At 46.0% G+C, this 20,925-nt stretch overlaps 1 protein-coding gene across 4 annotated transcripts; it reads right to left on the bottom strand.

Moving 5' to 3' along the window:
• Positions 1–1,479: 1,479 nt before the first annotated feature.
• Positions 1,480–19,600, bottom strand: chd8 (chromodomain helicase DNA binding protein 8). 4 transcript variants are annotated; one of them, XM_062557634.1, is made up of 40 exons: positions 19,451–19,600; positions 17,531–18,318; positions 17,333–17,446; positions 16,889–17,197; positions 15,071–15,184; positions 14,439–14,938; positions 14,163–14,274; positions 12,321–12,527; positions 12,146–12,214; positions 11,995–12,050; positions 11,782–11,899; positions 11,620–11,703; positions 11,323–11,460; positions 11,111–11,232; positions 10,627–10,870; positions 10,358–10,534; positions 9,960–10,103; positions 9,746–9,844; positions 9,486–9,645; positions 9,010–9,220; positions 8,707–8,902; positions 8,347–8,517; positions 7,948–8,241; positions 7,522–7,742; positions 7,226–7,428; positions 6,965–7,121; positions 6,802–6,891; positions 6,564–6,667; positions 6,213–6,336; positions 5,926–6,001; positions 5,541–5,812; positions 4,972–5,204; positions 3,887–4,546; positions 3,700–3,803; positions 3,373–3,594; positions 3,068–3,163; positions 2,619–2,732; positions 2,385–2,486; positions 2,188–2,292; positions 1,480–1,977 (listed from the first exon to the last, which is right to left on the bottom strand). In XM_062557634.1, exons 2-40 carry the CDS (start codon positions 18,218–18,220, stop codon positions 1,615–1,617), a joined length of 7,575 nt encoding a protein of 2,524 aa, XP_062413618.1. In that variant the 5' UTR covers positions 18,221–18,318; positions 19,451–19,600; the 3' UTR covers positions 1,480–1,614. The 4 variants fall into 4 exon arrangements, with proteins under 4 accessions (XP_062413618.1, XP_037314124.2, XP_062413617.1 ...); XM_037458227.2 differs by having other exon boundaries at positions 17,333–18,318; XM_062557633.1 differs by having other exon boundaries at positions 12,321–12,524; positions 17,333–18,318.
• Between the last annotated feature and the right edge of the window lie 1,325 nt (positions 19,601–20,925).

Here is a 20,925-nt window from a genome sequence, read left to right as displayed (position 1 = left end):
TTCTAGCTAAACCCAACACATGTGGAAACCCAGTGAAAAAGATCAAGAAGGAGAAACTTGAATTGGCCTCTGCGTGCAACACCAGCCCAGCTTTGGGGGTTGTCTCATTATTGCTGCTCTAGTGCAGCTGTTGTTAATTCCATCAACACCAATACAGCTGAAACTGATTAACAACCACCTCTGCTACTTACTTGACCAGATTATTATCAAGTGCAATTTAATTCATGTCATAACCTGGTTCCTTTAATCTTGAGCAGTGTATCAATCCACTGAATGTTTTATTTACCGGAGCTTAACTTCTTAATCCTCATATTACCAAATCAATTCTCGAAAGCATTCATTCATTACGACCATGTGGTAATATGTTCAGGCATCTATTCTCTATTGGTATAAACATTTACTTTTCTAAACTTCATTTAACCACCTTTTTTTCCAATGAATTGTTGTCTTTATGCTCAATGAGCATGTATGGTCTATTATATAAAGTTAAAGCTTAGTTTGAAAACGTTTGAGGAACAGCATGAAACCTTTGATTACCGTGTAGCAGACCTGAGGGAGTGGCACGTTTGTTGTTTGTTTACAAATGGTGAGAAACTTGCCCGACACACCCTGCTTTAATCACCAATGGACTACTGGCTGATTTTCTTTTAACCAATATTATCATTTGTAACGGTTTGTAGAGTGTAGTGAAGTTAAAGAAAATCTGTCTTGTCTTGTCTTCTCCATCCCCAAGGCTCAGCGAGTTGGTTGAGAGAATGTAGACATTACTTACATTCACTTGTAGCTCTGTAAAAGAATAATTTAGGCTCCTCTGCATTATATTTTATAAACATGAAGTTGTTAAACAGAAATTGTTTTTTTTTTTTTTAAAAAGCTTGTTTTTTCATTATTGCTTCTGCTCAGTGAAAGTCTTAATAACACAAACACACGTGCTTTCACTGTAGATTGCTGTTATTCATTTCACAGGTACACTCAGATCATAAAACAAGAATAGCAACTCATTGCCGTCATCTTTGCACCGTAGTACACATTGACCAGCTCTACATTGGACGATACAGCCATCCTCCTAGCACTGCTTCAGTAACTAATACACCCTTTTCCCTCTCAAACCCCACCATCCCCTCCCATACAGTGAAAACAATAACAGTACATCCACACACGTTGTCCCCTTTTAGCTCACTCACTCATCTGGATACAGAAGACATGACCAAATGAGAGGGAGTTGTGGGGTTTGGGTTCGGGCTCTGCGCAGTACACGTCCAGTCTCATGTAGGGCTAGAGCACCAGCATTGAGGTTATTTGATAAGAAAAGGGTATCTGTACAGCAAGGGGTCCCCTTTTGGTCATTGATGGGAATGTCATGGGAAAGATTTGGTTCGGAGGGAAGAGTAGAGTCGTGAAGTAAGAAAGAAAGCTCAGCTTTTTGCCATTTTGTCAGAGAGGAGGATCAGAGGGAAAAATGAAAAACAAACGTGATTAGGGGAAAAAAAACAAAAAAAATATGGGTGCAAACCCTCTCATTTAAAAAAAACACTTATATAAAATATAGAATAAATGAGAAATGGCATTCGTTGTTGAGGAGGGGACTAAGTCAGATGTGTTGATGAGAGGGGCTCAGTCCTCTGAGCTTGATGAGGTGTCAGAGTCCTTCTGTGCTATGACGACATCGTTCAATAGCGCCTCTTGATCCGAGCTGTCATAGTCACCTTGGGAAAGGCTGTCGCCGCCCTCCATTTTCACATCAAAGTCTGGACTGGTGAGGAAGTGGTGGGTGGTCTCCAGGTCCTCCTCATCCATCATGTAGGCTCCGTCCGACACCAGAGTCTCCTCTTCCACTGCGTCCATGTTGGGGTCTTCGGCAGTGGGCTCTGGAGCGTGATGGTGGTGGTGATGGTGGTGGTGACGCCGCCTGTTTTTCTTCGGGATCTCAGTGTGCTCGGCAAGCAGTCGGTGGAAGAAGGTCGCAGGCAGGAAGCCCTGTAAAAAGAAAAATAATTAGAAGCTATCTGCTTTCACAGAGTATTTCCTTTTTTAATGCTGCAGTAAGCACAGTTCTCAACTGCCATCAGTTTACTCTTCCAGCAATCCAGTTTGTCCACTTTGTCATGAGACCCACAGTCGCTACAGTTGGTGAAACTACACTGCACAGCAAAGTCTCGTACTGACATAAAACCTCTGAGTACTCACAGATTTCCGAACTGTTTCGGACCAGTCAGGTGCTACAGCATTATCGGGATTCTCCTCCAGATATTCCCTCAGGTCTTGCAACATCGGACAAAAAGCAGCTCCCACCTACAGAGGAGAAGCATTTGTTATTTGTCTGTCGGCAAAAGATGACACAGCCGGTAAATCAAGCCTGTGATGCCAAACGCCGCGCGTCTCACCTTCTTTCCTGTCCTCATGTTAATGACTTTGACCTTCTCACTGCCTGTGACGGCTTTGTCAGCCCTCCTCCTCCTCTTCCTCTTGCTCCTGTTCACAAGAAGCTGGGGAAACAAAACTAATTATGTAGCAAAGCAGAAACGCAGCTTGGATATTTGGTTTCCTTACCAGCCTTATAATAACCCCGTCAAAGTGAATTGACACTTGGTCCTATATCCAAAATCACAAATATATACCTCCAGCATGTCTCCCTCCACCTCATAATCTGGGTTCTCCTTTAACCAGGTGGGGGGGTCCCTGCTCCGAGGAGTATGCTCCAGTGGATCATTGAGTCCATCTGGGTCTGATAACTAAAAGAGAGACAGCCAGTAAAAAGTTAAACTAAATCCAAAGCACTTTGGTCTTTGCACCCAACTCTTCCTGTACTAGAGCAAGTGGACTTTCTGTTCTTTAACTCAAAGTGCAGACACTACATGTCATCATTCACACACTGATGGTAGGAGCTGCCGCCTACCCATCATTAGTCTAACCATTCACACGCAGCAGACACAACCCCCGGCAGAAATTCAGGGTTGTGTGTCCTCCTTAAGGACACAGTCACTGACTAGCAGTTGAACCACCGGTCTGATCGGTTTACCACTGAGACACATTTGCCTCCTGTCGAGTCTAGAGCCAACCCACATACCTCTTGGTCCTTGCGTCTCTTTCGGCCACTGCCATCTCCCCCTGAGCCATTGGGCAACAACGAATGCTTAGAGAAGGTCAGCTTCAGTCCCTCCTCCTGACCGTGTGACAAATGCAGACCTCTAAATTAGCCATGATTTACACCTGGTAATTTCTGTTTTTTACTTTAAACAGGGACAAAGTTTTTTGGCACACCCTTATACAAGCAAAAGTACTTGATTCATATTAGGAAAATGACCTCAGTGTATATATTTTTTAAAGTGTATGCCTCCGATAACATGGTTTCATCCTCCACCGTTGACTCACCTTAAGGAGTTTGACAGTGAACTCGCCATCTTCTCCCTCTTCCCCGAGGCCACTTGTAGTGCCGCCGGGTTTGCGGATCACCCTTGTGTAGGCCATCTCATCTCCTGCCAGCTCCGAGCTCGGGTTGAGCTGAGCCTCTGGCACGTAGCGCCGCCCTGAGGGCCACTGACCGGTCATCATCAGCGTACACAAACTGTCCAGACGGTTGATTAATACACGATCCTGAGACAAAAAGGAGCCCAATGAAGAAGTCATTCATAACAATAAAAAGTCTCATAATCAAATTAAGACACATTTTGTGAACTGTGCATTAGTTACATTTATTACCTTGGGCCAATCCACTCTGAGAGGATCGGGAGGAGGAAGGCCATCCTGAGATGGAGTCATGGAGAGTAAACTATTTTCCTCATCTGCGTCACACAGCTTCATGCCTGCCATCGAGAAAAACAGAAAAAAAATTTCCTTTGAGTTTATTCTTAAAAAGCACTCAATGTCTTCCTTCATAAACACTTACCTCTTCCTGCCTCTTCCTCGCTCTCTCCACTCTCATCACTGCTGCCCGATCGGCCGGATGACGATGAGCCGGAGTCAGAGTCGGAGTCAGAATCCGACCCTCCCTCTGCTTTCCTTCCTCCTGTCTTTCCACCCCTCCCCCGGCTCCTCTTGAGGCTCCACCCCGGCGCCCGTTCCTTGCCGTCGTGGTGACTCAAGGGCGTACCATGCAGGGCAGCACTGATTTCCCCTTCCAGCAACCGGCTGTCCTCTTTAGCCACCTCCTCCTTCACAACGGGCACCTCCTCCACAGTCTTCAGCTGGCTGAGGGGCATGAGGGGCATGATGGGCATTGCCTCGGGCGGAGGTGGTGGGGCCTGCTGGTTCTGGATAAACTCTTCCCGAGCCTGGCAGAAGGTGAACTGGGGGTCAGAGTAGATGGAGAGCTCCGTGCGGCTGACGCCGTGCAAAGCGGCGCCCAGCATCAGCTGACGATCGTGTTCCGGAATGTCCCACCAGGCGGGCAGCTCAGAGCTGGCGGGAGCCAGACGCAGACGCTCCTCCAGAGACGGGCAGGGCAGCGCTCTCTCACGGAGGCGACGGAGGAGGCTAATACGGTAAAGGGTTCGGGAAGCACGCTCCTCAGTGATGGGGGCGACAGTCTGGGAAAGCTCTGCTGATTCTGCGCAGGATGACACGAGAGATGTTACTGGTGTGAGACAGTAAAGTCAGGGTATTCTGCTTTTATAGTATAGTAAGTAAGTGTAAGAGCCAAATATGGTGTTATTCTCAGTGTGTGCACAGGGTGGCGCTGTATTCCCTGTATTCCAGGATCAATTGTTGGTGGATTTATTTGATGTTCTACACCAAAGTAAATAAACAACCTCTCATTTCACCAACACTCAACACCAATGTGTCAACCAGCTCACTCCTGAGTGACAGACTTTTCAGTAGCATACAGTGCTAAACTGCGCTCCTTTAACAGTAAGAGTCTAAAAACCTGGAGTTATCCAAGAGGACATGTGCATGTGTAGTTTCAGCCAGGGGCAGAATTGAAAGTAATGATGTTGTGAAGTAAGCATCATGTGTTGAAAGTTAAGGAGTTACCTTCACCGCGGCCTGGGCGCAGGTGGCAAACCCGCCGACACATGGCGAGAAAAGAGCGGAAGTATCGACTGAGGCTCTCATCCGTTTTTTTATCCAGACGAGCAAAAGTCCGGAAGCGGTTCCAATCAAAATCAAGATCTGCTTCCTCTGGAAGACCATGCTCCCTTTTGATCTTTTCCACACCAAAGGTAGATACCACGCGGTAGAAGTCACATTCCTCCCTACGCGTCCACCTGGGAGAAAGTTAGAAGGCGGATAAGTGAAAAGGAATATTGATTGGATAAAAAAGAATGATGGCACATCTCGGAAGCTGATGTTTAATGGTCTTCATTGATACCGCATTTGCATAATGAGCTATTGACAGGACAGGAAACAATGCAGGTTTATAATTGTATGTGGTTTTTAGAAGCACTGGGTATAATTATAAATAACTTTTTTGTACCACTGCACACTTTTCACTAGTAAAAAGAACAAAATGCAGCCCATGGAAAAATAAAAGGAAGACATCGTATCATCACAGAAATCGTATCATCATTTTCCAAAGCGAAAATAATTCCACGCCAGTGTACCTCTGCTGGCGCTCCTGCCGTGCGATCTCCTTCAGCTTGCTGGCCTGCTCGCACCTCCTGCGCCTGCGGTCGCCTTTTGCTTCCGCCTCGATCTTCAGCTGCTCCTGCCTGTAGCTGCGTTGGTAAGCAGTGATCAATCGCCGCAACCGCGCCGTAAGCGATGAGCTCGAGGGCCAGTCACTTGCGCCGCTCTGGCTGGAAAAGGATTCTGTGACTGCTGGCCCCACCTTGTCTTCCACGGAGATCTCATCGTCAACGTTCATGGAATCAGGCTAGAAGACGAGGGGAAATGGAGGCTCATTCAAATTACTTTTTGCTGTTCCTTGGTTAGTCAAAATCGATGCTTTAGACGGAGCGGCTTCAATGTGACGTCTCAGATTCCTACCTCATCGAAAAGATCTTTGGCGTGTCTCGATGCAGGCTTGAACTCTGGGTCCTCTGAGTACTTATCGTAATCAGGACTACACAAATAGACAATTAAACACCATTAGGCAAGTAAAGGAACATCACTCTACAATATATTTAATATAGTAAATTGACTTTCATCTAAAAAAGGTACAATGAAGGCAAAGCTTTAAAACTAACAAATGTCAAAGTGCTTGCAACGGTACAATAACCAGTAAACACTTTAAGTCCAACATAACTATAAGCAAATATGTTTCGATAACTCACTCATCCCCCAGCTCAGCATCACCAGTGTGCTGCTCGGCATCGATGGCCTTGTCATCAGGTCGACCGGCTCGCTCCAGGAAGCAGAGGCAGGGATCGGCACGCATAGTGGTGTACATCTCATAACCTGATAATAAAAAAAGGGTTAAGCCCCATTGTTTAATAAAACGTACTAGAACTAAGATAACTGCGGCTGCTTGATAGTGACAGTGGTGAACATGACCACCACCAATCAATCTCAGGTAGTCAGTTGGTGGCAATCTGCATCCACATTGCTAGATGCCACAAAATTCTGCACACTGTTCCTTTAAGCTATAACAAGTCCATGAGCTTTTTATAAAAGAGAAAACCTACCATGTTTAAATACTCCAGCAAGCAGTGAGCGGTCCGCTTCAGTATCCCACCACCTTGCTGGTACCTCCTGCTGCTCCATCTCAGGCATCCAGATATCAACATCCCTGAAAAGAAAGAAAAAACACATAAAATAAAATGAATGAATGCATTGTACAATGTGTTTGAGTGCATGAGTGAGCTTCAGCAATTGAGCCTCTTTGTGTGCGTTTGCATTCGGCTGAACGGCAGTCTGAGATACCTGCTGTCAGCCCCTTTCAGGACGGCATCTGCATGTTCGCCGATCACCTCCTGTTTCAGATAGTAAAGCATGCGCACCCTCAGCAGCACCCTGTGGCAAGAGAGAAGAGGTTTAGCGCCTGAACGCAGATGACAGTGTCTTCTTATGAATGTGCTCCACTGACTTGTTGCACTGGTGCTTGAGATGTTTGCGGTAGCTGTCGTCCAGAAGCAGAGTGTCAGGGTTGTACTTGCGGATCCATTCCACCTTCTGGACATCGAACGTGCTCTGGGCCTTTACTCTCTTGCCCTTCCTGCCTCTCGGGACAGGGATGGACAGGCCTAGGCAGATTAACGTTACACAGTTGAGTTTTTTCTCTACCGAACAAACTGCTGCCTCCACCTTTTTACTTTAAGAAGGTTGACATTCTGCGTGAAGCTCCTACCAGAGTGGTTGAGTAGTGTTTGCGGCTCCCGTCCGTTCTCTGGCGGCGTGATGAGCTCCCAGATGAAACTCTTGATGTTCTCATCCCCGCGATAGTGGAGGAGACAAAAGACCAGGATGACTCTGCAGATTGTCTCCACGTCGCGGTCACTCAGGCGGCGCTTACACCTGGCATGCGATAAGATGTCCCTCCAGCGACCCCAGCTTGAGGAAGAGAAGAAAACAGGCATTAGTGTGACAACAAGTGACGAGTGTTACGAGCGCAAATCGAGAAATGGAGCAGCAAGATCTACGTACCCATAAACAAGCAGGTGCTTCTCCACCCGGAAACAGTCTGTGCGGCCGTAACCCCCCCCACTGTGGCGGTCGGCGCGCCGCGAGGAGCGCGACTGTCTGGAGTTTGCTGGCGGATACTCATCGTCGCTGTCTGCATCAGACAAGTCTCCCCCTTCCCCTCGTAGAGTTGAGTACTGGCGCGTCTGCTTGCGGACTCTGGGAGTATCGATCACAAGGGTGTTCTGTAGTGCACAAAGTAGCTTTTAGTCAATTGCATGTTATTTTAGTCAATAGATTACACCTAATATGGAAGTGTTTATTCAAGAAGGCCACTACATAATATACCAGTGAAATCTACTGTGTTGTAATTCTGTGGCAGTAGCACTGTAATCCTCAAATTATGTTCATTGGTAGAAATACATTTAAAAAAAAACACCCTCCACTTGCCTTTCGGTTCATGGTGTCCATGTCGATGTCAGCTCTCTTGGCCCACTTCTGCCAGAATTCAGGGTCATCGAGGGCAATGTCGTTGCGGTTCTCAGAGGCCACAAAGCTGGCCTTGGAGAAGGTGGAGCCCTTGCCCTCGCTCTCGATGGTGATGGTGGTGGCTCTACGCTGAAGGATCTGGTCAATGTCCTCCTCGCAGAAGCGGCTGCCCTCATCATTTTCATCCATGATGGCGGCATAGGCTCCTTTCCTCAGCAGGTCTTCAATCTCCTTCTTGGAGAACTGCTGTACTTGCTTAAGGTGACACAGATGTGATTTTAACAAGCACCCTAAACTGGATTAAGAATGTCAACACTATATTAAATATGCAATACATTTGTGGAAAGTAGGTTGTTTTACCCCATTGACGTTGCCTTCTTTGTTGCCACTCATGCTCTGCAGGACAGCACGGTCCAGGCCGAGCTTCAGGCTCGCTTTATCCAGCATCTCCCTCTCGTAAGAGTTCCTGGTGATCAGACGGTAGACCTTGACGGCTTTAGATTGACCAATACGGTGACACCGTGCCTGAGCCTGGTAAAAGAAGGATCAAAAGTGCATCAGTTGAAGCTGCTGAAGAAGAGAAGAACAGTTCCAACTTTTGTTCATGAAATGAAAAAAACACAAGTAAGCAAGTAGACATTGGAAATAACTATCAAGATGGTTTAATGTTGCAGTCTCACTAAACTATCTACCAAAAAGAAGAACAGTACGATCTTGTACCTGCAGGTCATTTTGAGGGTTCCAGTCAGAGTCAAATATAACACAGGTGTCAGCAGCAGTGAGGTTAATGCCCAGCCCACCAGCCCGAGTACACAGTAGGAAGACGAAGCGGTCCGAGTCAGGCTTGCTGAAGCGATCGATGGCAGCTTGCCGCAAATTGCCCCGCACTCTTCCATCAATTCTCTCATAAAGGTATCTGTAAAAAGAGGTGAACATAGATATTAACATAACACATAGGTTTCCAAAATACTTATTAACGCAATATTTATGAACTACAATTAAATACACCTCAGGCCTTCTTACCTCTTGTTGATGAGGTAGTCTTCCAGGATGTCCAAGCAGCGCACCATCTGGGAGAAGATGAGCACTTTGTGGCCACTAGCCTTGAGGCGAGGCAGAAGCTTGTCCAGTAGCACCAGCTTGCCGGCCGACCGAATCAGGGCTTGCAAATGGAAGTCGGGCGCCATGGGGTCATAAACCCCGCGCAGCTCCGTTACAATTTTCTCCTCTGCGCCTGGACAAAAAAAAAAGTCCAATTTTCACAAGCTCAGGATGCATGTTGACAGCTTTGGAGAAATAATCAATTATGGATTAAAGATATGCTCCATCTGTAAAATGTTAGATCTTAATCCTACTTGGCATTGCTCTCCAAACGATTATAGGGAATACATGGCACAATTCAGGTCAGTTACTATGTGAAATAGACATTTTCTAACATATTTTTTGCAAACAGCAAGACGCTCAGCACGTATGAAGAGCTAGTAAATCTGATGCACTACCATTGATAAGGTAGGGGTGGTTGCAGCACTTGCGTAGCTCCATCATGGTGTTGAGCAGGTTGGGGACATTGCTGTTACTGGTTACCCCCAGACTGAGGAAACTGAAGTTCCTCTCCAGGATGGCCCGGTAGTACTTCTTCTGGACATCAGTCAACTCAACCTGAGAGTAAATGCATTCAAAGAATCAGAGGGTAAACTTATTTATATTGCTTAAACCTCCTAGCCAGAGTACACATTGAACATGCACTATTTAGACTGACCTCAATGATGGTCTCCTGTTTGGGTGCCAAGTTCTTCTCAACGTCCTCTTTGAGCCTTCGTAGCATCATGGGCTTTAAGATGGCCTGCAACTTCTGAACCTGTAGACCCGTGAAAAAAACAAAAAAAAGAAGATAAGATTCCCTTAATGACTGCTACAAAATACCAACAAATTGCACAAGACAAATAACATTGTGTGGAGTATATATTTCACACCTGTTCCTCTGTTTTTAGGTCTCCAAAGTCCCTGAGGAACTCAGTCTCAGAAGGGAACTGAGCAGGCTCCAGAAAATGAAGCAGGCTGAAGAGTTCCTCCACTGTGTTCTGGAGAGGAGTGCCGGTCAACAACACCTTGTGTTCCTGGGAAAAAACACAAGAACACAAGTTTAAGACTGCTAGAGAAGGACATGGGGAGGAGAGGAAATGATAAGAAAACGAGCAGGGGACAATACAGAAGAAAGAAAGAACCAGGAATAAGAATGGAGGAGAAAAAAAAGAGCATAACAGAAGAAGTCCTAAAATCCCTTTAAACATTTAAACAGCATCTTGTTATTTTTTGCTCATTTGACCGTTGCTTTCCCCACAAAATCCAAATTGGGCTGAGGTCCACTCACCACATCCAGCATCTTCAAGCTGTCCAATAGCTTGCAGTTGCGATTCTTAAGGCGGTGGGCCTCATCGATGATCACACAGCGCCAAGAGATCTCCCTCAGCTCTGGACAATCTGATAACACCATCTCAAACGTTGTGATGAGGGCGTCGAACTTGTACGCACCTGGGATCAAGTGCTCCTGTAGACAGAATCAAATAGTTTCTTTAGACACGTGTATCTATTTATACGTTTATAAGTTAAATGGTCAACAATTGATATCAATGACTCCACCTTGTCGTCTTTGAAGTACATCTCATACTGTTGGATCATCTGCCTGCTGGCCAGGCTGCCGTGATAGACTATGGCGTTCATGTCGGTCCATGTGCTGAACTCCCTCTCCCAGTTTGTGATGGTGGAGAGCGGAGCAATGACCAGGAAAGGGCCCTGGACGCCGGCATCATACTCCTCTGACAGCAGCGCGATGGACTGGATGGTTTTCCCCAGACCCATCTCGTCTGCCAGGATACAGTTCTGCCTGAGAGATGAGAACCGGAAAGGGAGATCGAGTGAATCTTTGGGAGGGGCCATCAGCTATTATCAATCTAACTGGGCTAACTTTTTCAAGAATAAAACGCCACATGCTCTCATGCTGTATTAGAAGCCTAATTCTAAAGTTGCTACTGCTTCAAAATGTATTAACAGCACAAATCAAGATATGTCGGGCTGCTAAATCCACTTTGCTAAAGGCGACAGATGGACTGTGTGTGGCAACTACCTGTTGTACCAGTTGAAGAGTAGCCAGTTGACTCCTTCCAGCTGGTACTCTCGGAGTGTGTTGCCATTCTTGTACTCTCTGGTTTCCTCCAACTTCTTCCATGAACTGGCAGGCGGCCGGGGCTGAGGATGGAGAGAGAAAAATATCAATGAGTAGGTGAGAACAAAGGAACTCAAAGACCTCACCGTGCTATCTTCCATTCGACCGCTCACCGTCCTCTTAAGGCGAGGTTGCCGGTTTAGGATTTTGCTGAATTCCACGACCTTTCCCTCGTCCACGTCCTCCTTCAGCTCCCAAGTAGCATCCTCATATGGCAGAGAGCACCACTTGACTAAGTAGTAGATGACAGGCTGGAGGGCAAACAATGAAAGCTAGTTTTTAAACATTTGCAAACATGCCAATTTGTAGAAGTAAGGGCTCCTACTGAAACAGGAAAGAAACCTAAGCTTTATTGCAAAGAAAAGAACCGCTGAGCTCTTTCCCCCACTTGTGAAAGGGATTTCTCTTACCTCGCCGTTGTCCTTGTCCACACTGTGGGACACGTCCAGGATCCTGTCCGCCTCCACATAGTCTGGGTTAAAAGCTTCCTCATCCTAAACAGAAACAGTAGAAATAGTTGCAGCTCAACCGGATCCTAAAACCAGAGGTTTCGGGACATGCGCCACTCTCACCTCTTGGAAGAGATTCCTCGTTTGGGCTTGCTTTGTCTTGAAGCGCTTGATCTTTTGATGGATCCTCTTATCCTTCTCCAGCTGACTCAAACTGGCCCACTCGCAGTGCAAGTAAGAACTGAGAACAAAAGGCAGGATTTACTCATTTAAAGGTCTCCGCAAGAAATAGAAATAACGAGGGGCCAAGTTGTACATTGAGGTATGGAAACTCACTAGTTTTTGTATTTTACAAAGAATTCCTCAACAGTGGTGTACTGGCCTTGCGACACCTTGACGACAAAAAAAAAAAAGTTTTGGGATTTGAATTATTCTCAAAATTAAATTTAAGAATTTGATTGGAATTAAATAAATGGAATAAACATACTTCCTTCTTGGTCAACCTTAAAGACAGAATTTTGTCTACAATGGCAGCATCTTCCTCACTTGGGTTTTCCTGTAAAAAAACAAAACAAAACAAACGCTCTCAATCAGAGTCTCTCTCTTTATCAATCCCTACAATATCACAAGTAATACATTTGTTACAGCTAATTTAAACTCACCACAAAGAACTGCATGCTGGGCTGTCCATCAACATCTAGCTCCAATTGCTGTTTAAGCTGCGCTGCTGTCCCACCACTGATGGAGGCCACAGCTGCCGCAGTCGTAGTTACGTCTACATCTTCCTGTTCATCTTCGTCATCCGTTATCTTGATATCAAGGTCCTCAGTGTACTTTTTCCTTTTAACCACGCGATTGGAGCGCCTCTTCTGGCCAGAACACAAGTGTAAAATTCAGTGTGTGTGTATTTATTCATTTTTTTTAAAAGTAAAGTAGTTTAATATCCATCAAACGTCATATACAAGCCACATTCATTAGATTTGCTAGTCGTGTATTAATTAAAAGGCAGATGTTGATACAACTATCGCTCCATTTAAAATAACACTAAAAAGTTTTAAGAGTCTTCCGGGCCTTTGCTTCTAGAATTTTTCTCTAACTCGACCTACTTACATTTTAGTTGAATACCCGTTTTAGAGAATGCACAGCATAAACAATTACTCACTTTTTCTAAAGACCACTGTTCTAATCCAATGCACAAAAAGTGCAACGATCTTATTCATTTGACTAATATATATATATATATATACACTCACCGGCCACTTTATTAGGTACACCTGTCCAACTGCTCGTTAACACTTAATTTCTAAGCAGCCAATCGCATGGCGGCAACTCAGTGCATTTAGGCATGTAGACATTGTCAAGACAATCTCCTGCAGTTCAAACCGAGCATCAGTATGGGGAAGAAAGGTGATTTGAGTGACTTTGAACGTGGCATGATTGTTGGTGCCAGAAGGGCTGGTCTGAGTATTTCAGAAACTGCTAATCTACTGGGATTTTCACGCACAACCATCTCTAGGGTTTACAGAGAATGGTCCGAAAAAGAAAAAACATCCAGTGAGCGGCAGTTCTGTGGGCGGAAATGCCTTGTTGATGCCAGAGGTCAGAGGAGAATGGCCAGACTGGTTCGAGCTGATAGAAGGGCAACAGTGACTCAAATAACCACCCGTTACAACCAAGGTGGGCATAAGAGCATCTCTGAACGCACAGTACGTCGAACTTTGAGGCAGATGGGCTACAGCAGCAGAAGACCACACCGGGTGCCACTCCTTTCAGCTAAGAACAGGAAACTGAGGCTACAATTTGCACAAGCTCATCGAAATTGGACAATAGAAGATTGGAAAAACGTTGCCTGGTCTGATGAGTCTCGATTTCTGCTGCGACATTCGGATGGTAGGGTCAGAATTTGGCGTCTACAACATGAAAGCATGGATCCATCCTGCCTTGTATCAACGGTTCAGGCTGGTGGTGGTGGTGTCATGGTGTGGGGAATATTTTCTTGGCACTCTTTGGGCCCCTTGGTACCAATTGAGCATCGTTGCAACGCCACAGCCTACCTGAGTATTGTTGCTGACCATGTCCATCCCTTTATGACCACAATGTACCCAACTTCTGATGGCTACTTTCAGCAGGATAATGCGCCATGTCATAAAGCTGGAATCATCTCAGACTGGTTTCTTGAACATGACAATGAGTTCGCTGTACTCAAATGGCCTCCACAATCACCAGATCTCAATCCAATAGAGCATCTTTGGGATGTGGTGGAACGGGAGATTCGCATCATGGATGTGCAGCCGACAAATCTGCGGCAACTGTGTGATGCCATCATGTCAATATGGACCAAACTCCCTGAGGAATGCTTCCAGCACCTTGTTGAATCTATACCACGAAGAATTGAGGCAGTTCTGAAGGCAAAAGGGGGTCCAACCCGTTACTAGCATGGGGTACCTAATAAAGTGGCCGGTGAGTGTATATATATATGTATATGTATATGAGAGAGTTTATACCGTAATGAGGTCATCGTCCAGAGCAGCAGGTGATGCAGGGCTCAACTCCCCGTCAGAGTGGTCTGACGACGCATTGCGCTTTCTTTTCTTTGCTCCCACCAGTGTAATTGTGCTGAGGAAAAGTGAAGGGAGAAAGGCCAAGCACGACGGGTGATTAGCATAGAGTAAAATGGTTTCTAAACAGCCTTGTTTTCCCCATACGTAGAAAAACGTAGAAATTAAACAAGAAACCAGTTCGAACAAAATGGTTCCCACTCACACACAGAGATCACTCACTTTGTCTTAGTTTTGCTTTTGCTCTTGTTCCCAGAGCCGGCTGTCGCTGTGCCTCCACCCGCTCCAGTTGCTCCTCCTGGCGTCTTCGCTTTACTCTTCTTTTCAGCTCCACCCGTGGGTTTTGGAGTTGCTCCCCCAGCCACAGGACTTTTCTTCTTGCTTCCTCCGCCAGACTTTTTCTTTGCAGTGGACACCACCGTCACAGTGCCCCCCAGTTCCGGAGAGGTCTGCGTGGCTGGAAGCTCATCCTGGTTCAGGACTCTTGGCAGGTTCTTCTCGCCCCGCGCTTTGGCCCGGGCTATAGCTTCAGCCACAATGCGGTTTGCTTTCTCCTGCTTGCAGAGGATCTCCACCCGTCGCACAGAGGCCGGCTCCCCAGGGGCTTTTGTTATGCGGATGGCCTGGGACGAAGATGTGGTCGTAGTAGAGGGGCCCGCTGCTGACGTGGTGATGACCTTAACCATAGACACAGTGCCCCCGGCTGAGGATGCCGAGCTCGTCTGTGGGAAGGAGAATGTGTGAGAGTTTAGAAAACCTTCTGCCACACGGAAACCCTTAAGCCCCCGTCCCTTTATATACTGGTATGCATGGATTGAAAATTAGGAAATGGTTATGCACATCTGGAGGTCTACCTGGGGTTGCAAAAGCATTTTGATTGGAACCGCAACTCTCTGTCCTCCTTGGCCCTGCGTGATCTGTAACACCTGTGGGCTGCCAGAATTGCCAGCTCCCGAGACCAGCTGGTACTGTAACAGTGAAAATAAGACGTTTGATGCCACAGTCACATTTAAACATAACCAAAGTGAGAGATTTAAAAAAATGAAATGTAGCGGTATAGGCTCATGCCTTTGACAGCGCTATGCTAAATATACTAAATGGACTATTTTACGCTTCGGTGAGTGTGTGCTTCCTTGGTTTAGCTCAGCTATCTCAATTTAGCTAACTGTTAGCAGGCTAAAGCCGCAGAACTCCAGAGGCCGACGTGCGTGGAGATGAAGCGATTAACAGCTCGGGGCCGGTCGGCCAGCAGAGATGTTCATGCAGACCTGGCTGCTCCGTTTTCTAGTGACGGGAGCCAGCGTTTCAAGACATGCACACTTTAACCAGTTCACACAACATATCTTGAGAAGACTGTGTTAAACCGCCTCGGCCACCGTACGTTCGTTCCTAAGCAACAAAGAAGGTGCTAGCACATGTGACAGGTGGAGGCTTTTGATAGAACTGCACAGTGCAAGTGAAGGATGTGGCGGCACAGAGCAGGTGGAGGAAAACCCGGATGACGAACACAAGAGAAAAAAACTGGTCACGAAACCAAAAAATAAAGAGGAGAGAAAGAACGAAATGACAGTGTTGTGTTGAGAATGGCTGGTTCTTGATCCAGCCCAAAAAATAATGCATTGCACAATAAAAGGACCATGACGTTTCCATTGGACATATCAAAAGCCTTGCGAGTAAACAGAAAAAGACAACAAAGCCTTTAGGTCCCTGGTTCTCATGAAGTTGGCGAAGCTTTACACTCTTGCAAATTTGATAAATATCCTTGCAAATAATTGCTTTGCTACAAAAGCAAAATCCTTGTCATTTATGTTTAATGATGAACACTTCATCCATTTGTTCCGGGCCCCTCTGTCAAGTTTTAGAACTCATTGTGGCCCGCGAGTCAAAAAGGTTTGCCCCACCCCCTGCTGTGGACCCTAGGGGGGATATCTAATGGACAACCCAAGTACTGCAAATTAGACTATTATGCAGTTGTAGACACAACACAGGGGGTCCCTGGGTCTGAGAAGAAAAAGGAGTTTAATGTGACTAAAACTAGACTAAAATGTAATTAGCTTTTGTCGACTAAAACTAAGGATTAAAATGACTAAATGTGACTAAAACTAACATGCATTTTCATCTAAAAGACTAAATCAAAAATAGCTACCAAAATGAACACTGTTTAGAACTTAATTATGATTAAAGGTTATGTGCAAAATGAAGGGTTACATTGTTGGGTGGGTATGTAACATTTGAGTGACCACAATCAGTTTGGCGTACTCAATATGAAATAGCTACACTGCTGCTGATTTTACTGAAATAATGCAGTCTTCCGTCCCAAAGAAATAGCTAGAATGTTTTCTGTTTATTCATTTTTTTAGTACTTGGCTGCATCAGATATTTACTGGATAAGGTTTACTGATTCATTGAAAACAATTAATATCCTTACATGGCAAATAATTATCACTAAATTGCAGATGCAACAGTTGCAAGTTATCAGAGGCAATGTGGAAACATTTATCATTTGGATCTGTCCCGGGCCACACAAAAGGTAGCCATTGTTAATTGGTGGTGTACTGTAGCAGGACATGCAATATTAAGCGGGACAGCCTAAAACAAGCAGAAACAACTCAACGACACTGGAGGGAAAACGAACAGGTACCTCAAAACTCTAGAACACTTTTCCCCCTCACCTTAATTCCTCCTTGTTGGTTGGGTTGCTGCTGCACCTGTAGCTGAATTGTGAGGACTTTGGGCTGGCCTCCCGCCTGGCCTGCAGCCCGAGCCTGGGTCAGGGCTGCTAGCTGGCTTCCCTGGAGAACCAGTTTGCCTCCCGGGAGCTGCCCCAGCACCAGTCTAGTTGGGACCTGCTGCTGGCCCCCTTGGGTCGTCTGAATCTGCTGCACTTGTGTCAACTGTTGCTGTACTTGCCCCGCTTGGGCATTAGAGCCTACCTGGGAAGGCTGTTGGAGAACCAAGGTGATCCGCTTTGCTTCACCACCCTACAATCAGATACACAGATTCAGACCAGTTATGACACGGAGAACAACACAAGTAACCCCAAAATACTGCTGTGGTGCTGCTGTCAGACTGACACCTCGTTGTCTGCCTGCTGTGACAGAAGAGATGGCGCTTACCTGCGTTTGCGCCTGCATGGCTGGCTGGAGCTGCACCTGGCCTTGCACTTGAGTCTGGCCTTGACCCATCTGTGCTTGGGATGGAATCTGCAGCTGAATGGTCTGGCCTTGTGTCTGCTGGGGCATAGAGGTCAGCAGCATCTGTTTCACTGGTCCATTGGGAGACTGCAACAGCCTCTGCACACCAGCGGCACCCACCTTGACTTGAGCTTGTCCCGGGCTGCCCTGATTCAAGACTGTCCCCCCCTGCAGTATGGACATGCCGGGCTTAAGAGGAGTGCCAGACAACACGCGGATGACCTTTCCAGTCGTCTGGCCTGTGGCTCCTGATACAGTCTGCAGCACCTGGGCTTGACCTTGGGGACCTTTGAGTATGACAATTTTGCCACCTGCCTGCTGTGTGATGGCAGCCAACTGCTGTGGGGTGAGTTGATGAGTTATCTGCGTGAGATGCTGCGTGGTGGCAGTGGTGGTGATTGGGGAGCTGGAAACTGTCAAAGGTGAGCTCAGCAGCACAGTCGTACTGGTGGGTATGCTGGTCTGAACCTGGATCTGAGGTAAAGTATCAACTGGTGCAGGAGCAGCAGAGACAGAGGCTACAGTGGGAGCCACAGCTATGGAAACAGTCTGAGCGGTCGCCACTTGCAGCGGCTGCTGCGTGGCGAGTTGAACGGGAGCGGGCTCCGGGACGGCAGGAGCTGCTACAGAAACACCAAGGTCTGCGTTGACCATGAGATCAGGCTCAGTCGGTGGGTCCACTTGGCCCAACGCCAGCTTAAGGGCTTCTTCCACGGGGTCCGAGGAGCCCTGAGAGAAGGAGTCGTCCTGCAGGGCATCAAGGTTAAACAGGGGTGTGTCCTCAAAAAGGTCCATGATGGGGTCCGCCATCTTGCCCACTCCACAGAGGGAGACGGGCACAAAGTTAAGACTCCGAGATGGAAATTAAGTAGTTGCAGTCCAGTTCTTCTCAACTTTTAAGTAAACAGCTAGAAAAAGAGGAGAAACATTGATGTCAATGAAGCAGCAAAATAATGAATTGCAGCACTATTCAAAGAAATGCTATACTAATTATTATATAGCTCAAACATGTATACAACCAAAATGAGATTGTCCTCATCAATGGTCAGTACTCATGTGTTTGACTGTACAAAGATTACAGTGAGAAATGTGGAATCTTGAAATTTTAGTGGCGATCCGCTTTCAGCGCTCCAATTTCTTTTCCATGTTTCTTTGATGCATATCAACAGCACACATTCAAGTTTGGACCCTATTGCACAGAATGAATGCATCGTTTTCTAAACCACAGACAACTTTGAAAAAAACTAAAAAACTAAAATATTATTATAATATGTTAAGAATTCGGATTGAAATATTCACATTTACTCTACTGTTAAGTGCATGGCACCACTGAATTGTTACGGGTTATAAAATAAAACACGTGTTTTTTAATGACATGAAATGTCCAGTAAAAGGATGTTTACAAATTGACTGTAGAAAAAATATATATATATATATATATATATATATATATATATATTTTAAACACATTGTTGACTGGTTGCAATTTTCTCCCAGCAAAGGCTATCAATGTGGCATTTGAGCTTTAAAAACAATCAAGAGGCTTAAGTACGTATGAGCCACGTTGGACAAGATTTAAGTAAAAAAGTAGTTGGCAGTGAAGTGAGTCCAGGAGGGTACTGATGTTGAGAGGTGGGATGCTCTCCTCTCCGGTCGTATTGCAGTCTTTCTCACAAACCCGTCGGCTAGCATTAGCTTGTACTGCGACTAAGATGTGCCTGTTACTAAAGCGTGCGTGGCACCGAAAGCATTATAAGGTCAATAAACGTGATGTTTTGTGGTTATGGAGATCTCGCCCCCCGTCTCTGTCATTTACTACAAACCATTCAGTCCACCGGACTCCTTCAATCTCATCAACAAACCGGACCAAACCAAAGCAACGTGCCACAATAACCATCGCCCGACAACGTTCAGACACGGGTTAGGCCGCAATATCGTTTCGGTTGGTCTGCGTCTATTTTTCGGCAAAAATACATGAAAATAACCTTCATATCGAGTGCCCCAACTCTCACAGTAATAATTTCGGGCTGCTAAATTTACCTTTGCATCGACACACATGGCTTTCTCCGTCTCACAACACTGTACGATTACAGGAAACGGCCAGGGGAAGAGCAGGAACTAACGTTCTTGCCAGAGAAAGCGTAGAATGCGTGCCCCTCGTCTGCTATCGGAAGCTGATTGGTCCGTTACCTCCCAAGCCGGCAGCATTCGGCTATTTCATTGGTAGTTGGAGCAATCCATCACATTTACAGCCGCTTCTGGGCGGGATGAGAAGGCATAGTTAGGTTGCAAAGAAATAAATGCGGCCTAGCTGGAATGATTTGACTAGGTGATCTCCAACGTTGCCGTTTTACTATCATAAATGGCCATATTAGAAAGCTCGGGCCCTTCAGAGCTGACTGGAGAAAAATAGACGGTGTTATAATCATTGGTTAATGGACTGAATTACCCCAGAGGTCCGTTTGTAAATTACAATATCATTTTTTTTCCTTCAGGCTTCATTACATTGACATCCGTTCAGATATTACACTCACCCTGGGATCTTGCTTTGGTAGCTAAAGACATACCTCGAAATTCCGTAGGCACATTCACGGGTTGCTATTGACTATTATTACATTTTGAACTATAAACAACAGCTTTTTGCCAGGTACCAATGTCATTTATGTGCTTCAATTAGTAATTCAGTTCTGTGACTGGGGCTTTGGTGCCCTCTAGTGCCGGCAGACGGAAATAGGATTATTAGCTGTTGCGGCTGTGGGCCAAATTATTCTGCTGATAAGAGTGCACCTGTGCAGAAAGCGGCCCCTATCAAACTCCCCACCTTTAATCCCCTTTTAAGGACAATCCCTTGAGATTGGGTGATAATGCCAACGTGAAGGTCTTTAGCATGTAACATGAGATTGTATTTTAGTAGTGCTGTTTTTATTTTATTTACAAAAACAAGAAGCAAACAATGTTACCAGAAACCTAATGTTGCACAGGGAACCTACAGCTTTTTCATGCCAAACGGGCTGCAGGCACTTTCAGCAAGTTGCCAGCTTTGCACAATGGTAGCTTAATCTGGCCTTCCTTTTTATATCACCATTTCTGTTCTTCAGCCAAATATGTTAGAGCTATGATGCTACCAAAAAAAGCGAAAAGGATTACAACAGGCCCTAATTATCTGCACAGGGATTAAAGGTGACGTGCTTTTGAGATAGAAGGCCAAAAGCGAAAGAGAGAGAGCGACATGGTCGTGAACGAGGGAAGCGAAAGCGAGCGCATGTGACAGCGCACACCACACTTCATCCATGGCAGCACTGTAGAGAAGAGCATGCCTGGTTGCCAAGGCCTCCATCTGTCTGTGGCCCTGCAAGGAGTATCCGCTATTCACCGCACTTACACTCTGCCCCATGCTGCTCTGCTTGGTCCACGCCAACGCTAACTCTGCTGGTGAGAGCTATATTTACAAACAGCTGCCGTGGCATCAGTGAGAGTACAATGAGAGGGAGGAATACTGTTTTGCCTGAGCAGAT

The sequence above is a fragment of the Pungitius pungitius genome, chromosome 15, assembly GCF_949316345.1.
Source record: "Pungitius pungitius chromosome 15, fPunPun2.1, whole genome shotgun sequence".
Lineage (NCBI taxonomy): Eukaryota > Metazoa > Chordata > Actinopteri > Perciformes > Gasterosteidae > Pungitius > Pungitius pungitius.
The sequence above is the reverse complement of the archived record's forward strand: the minus strand, read 5'-3'. Positions and strand labels throughout refer to the sequence as shown.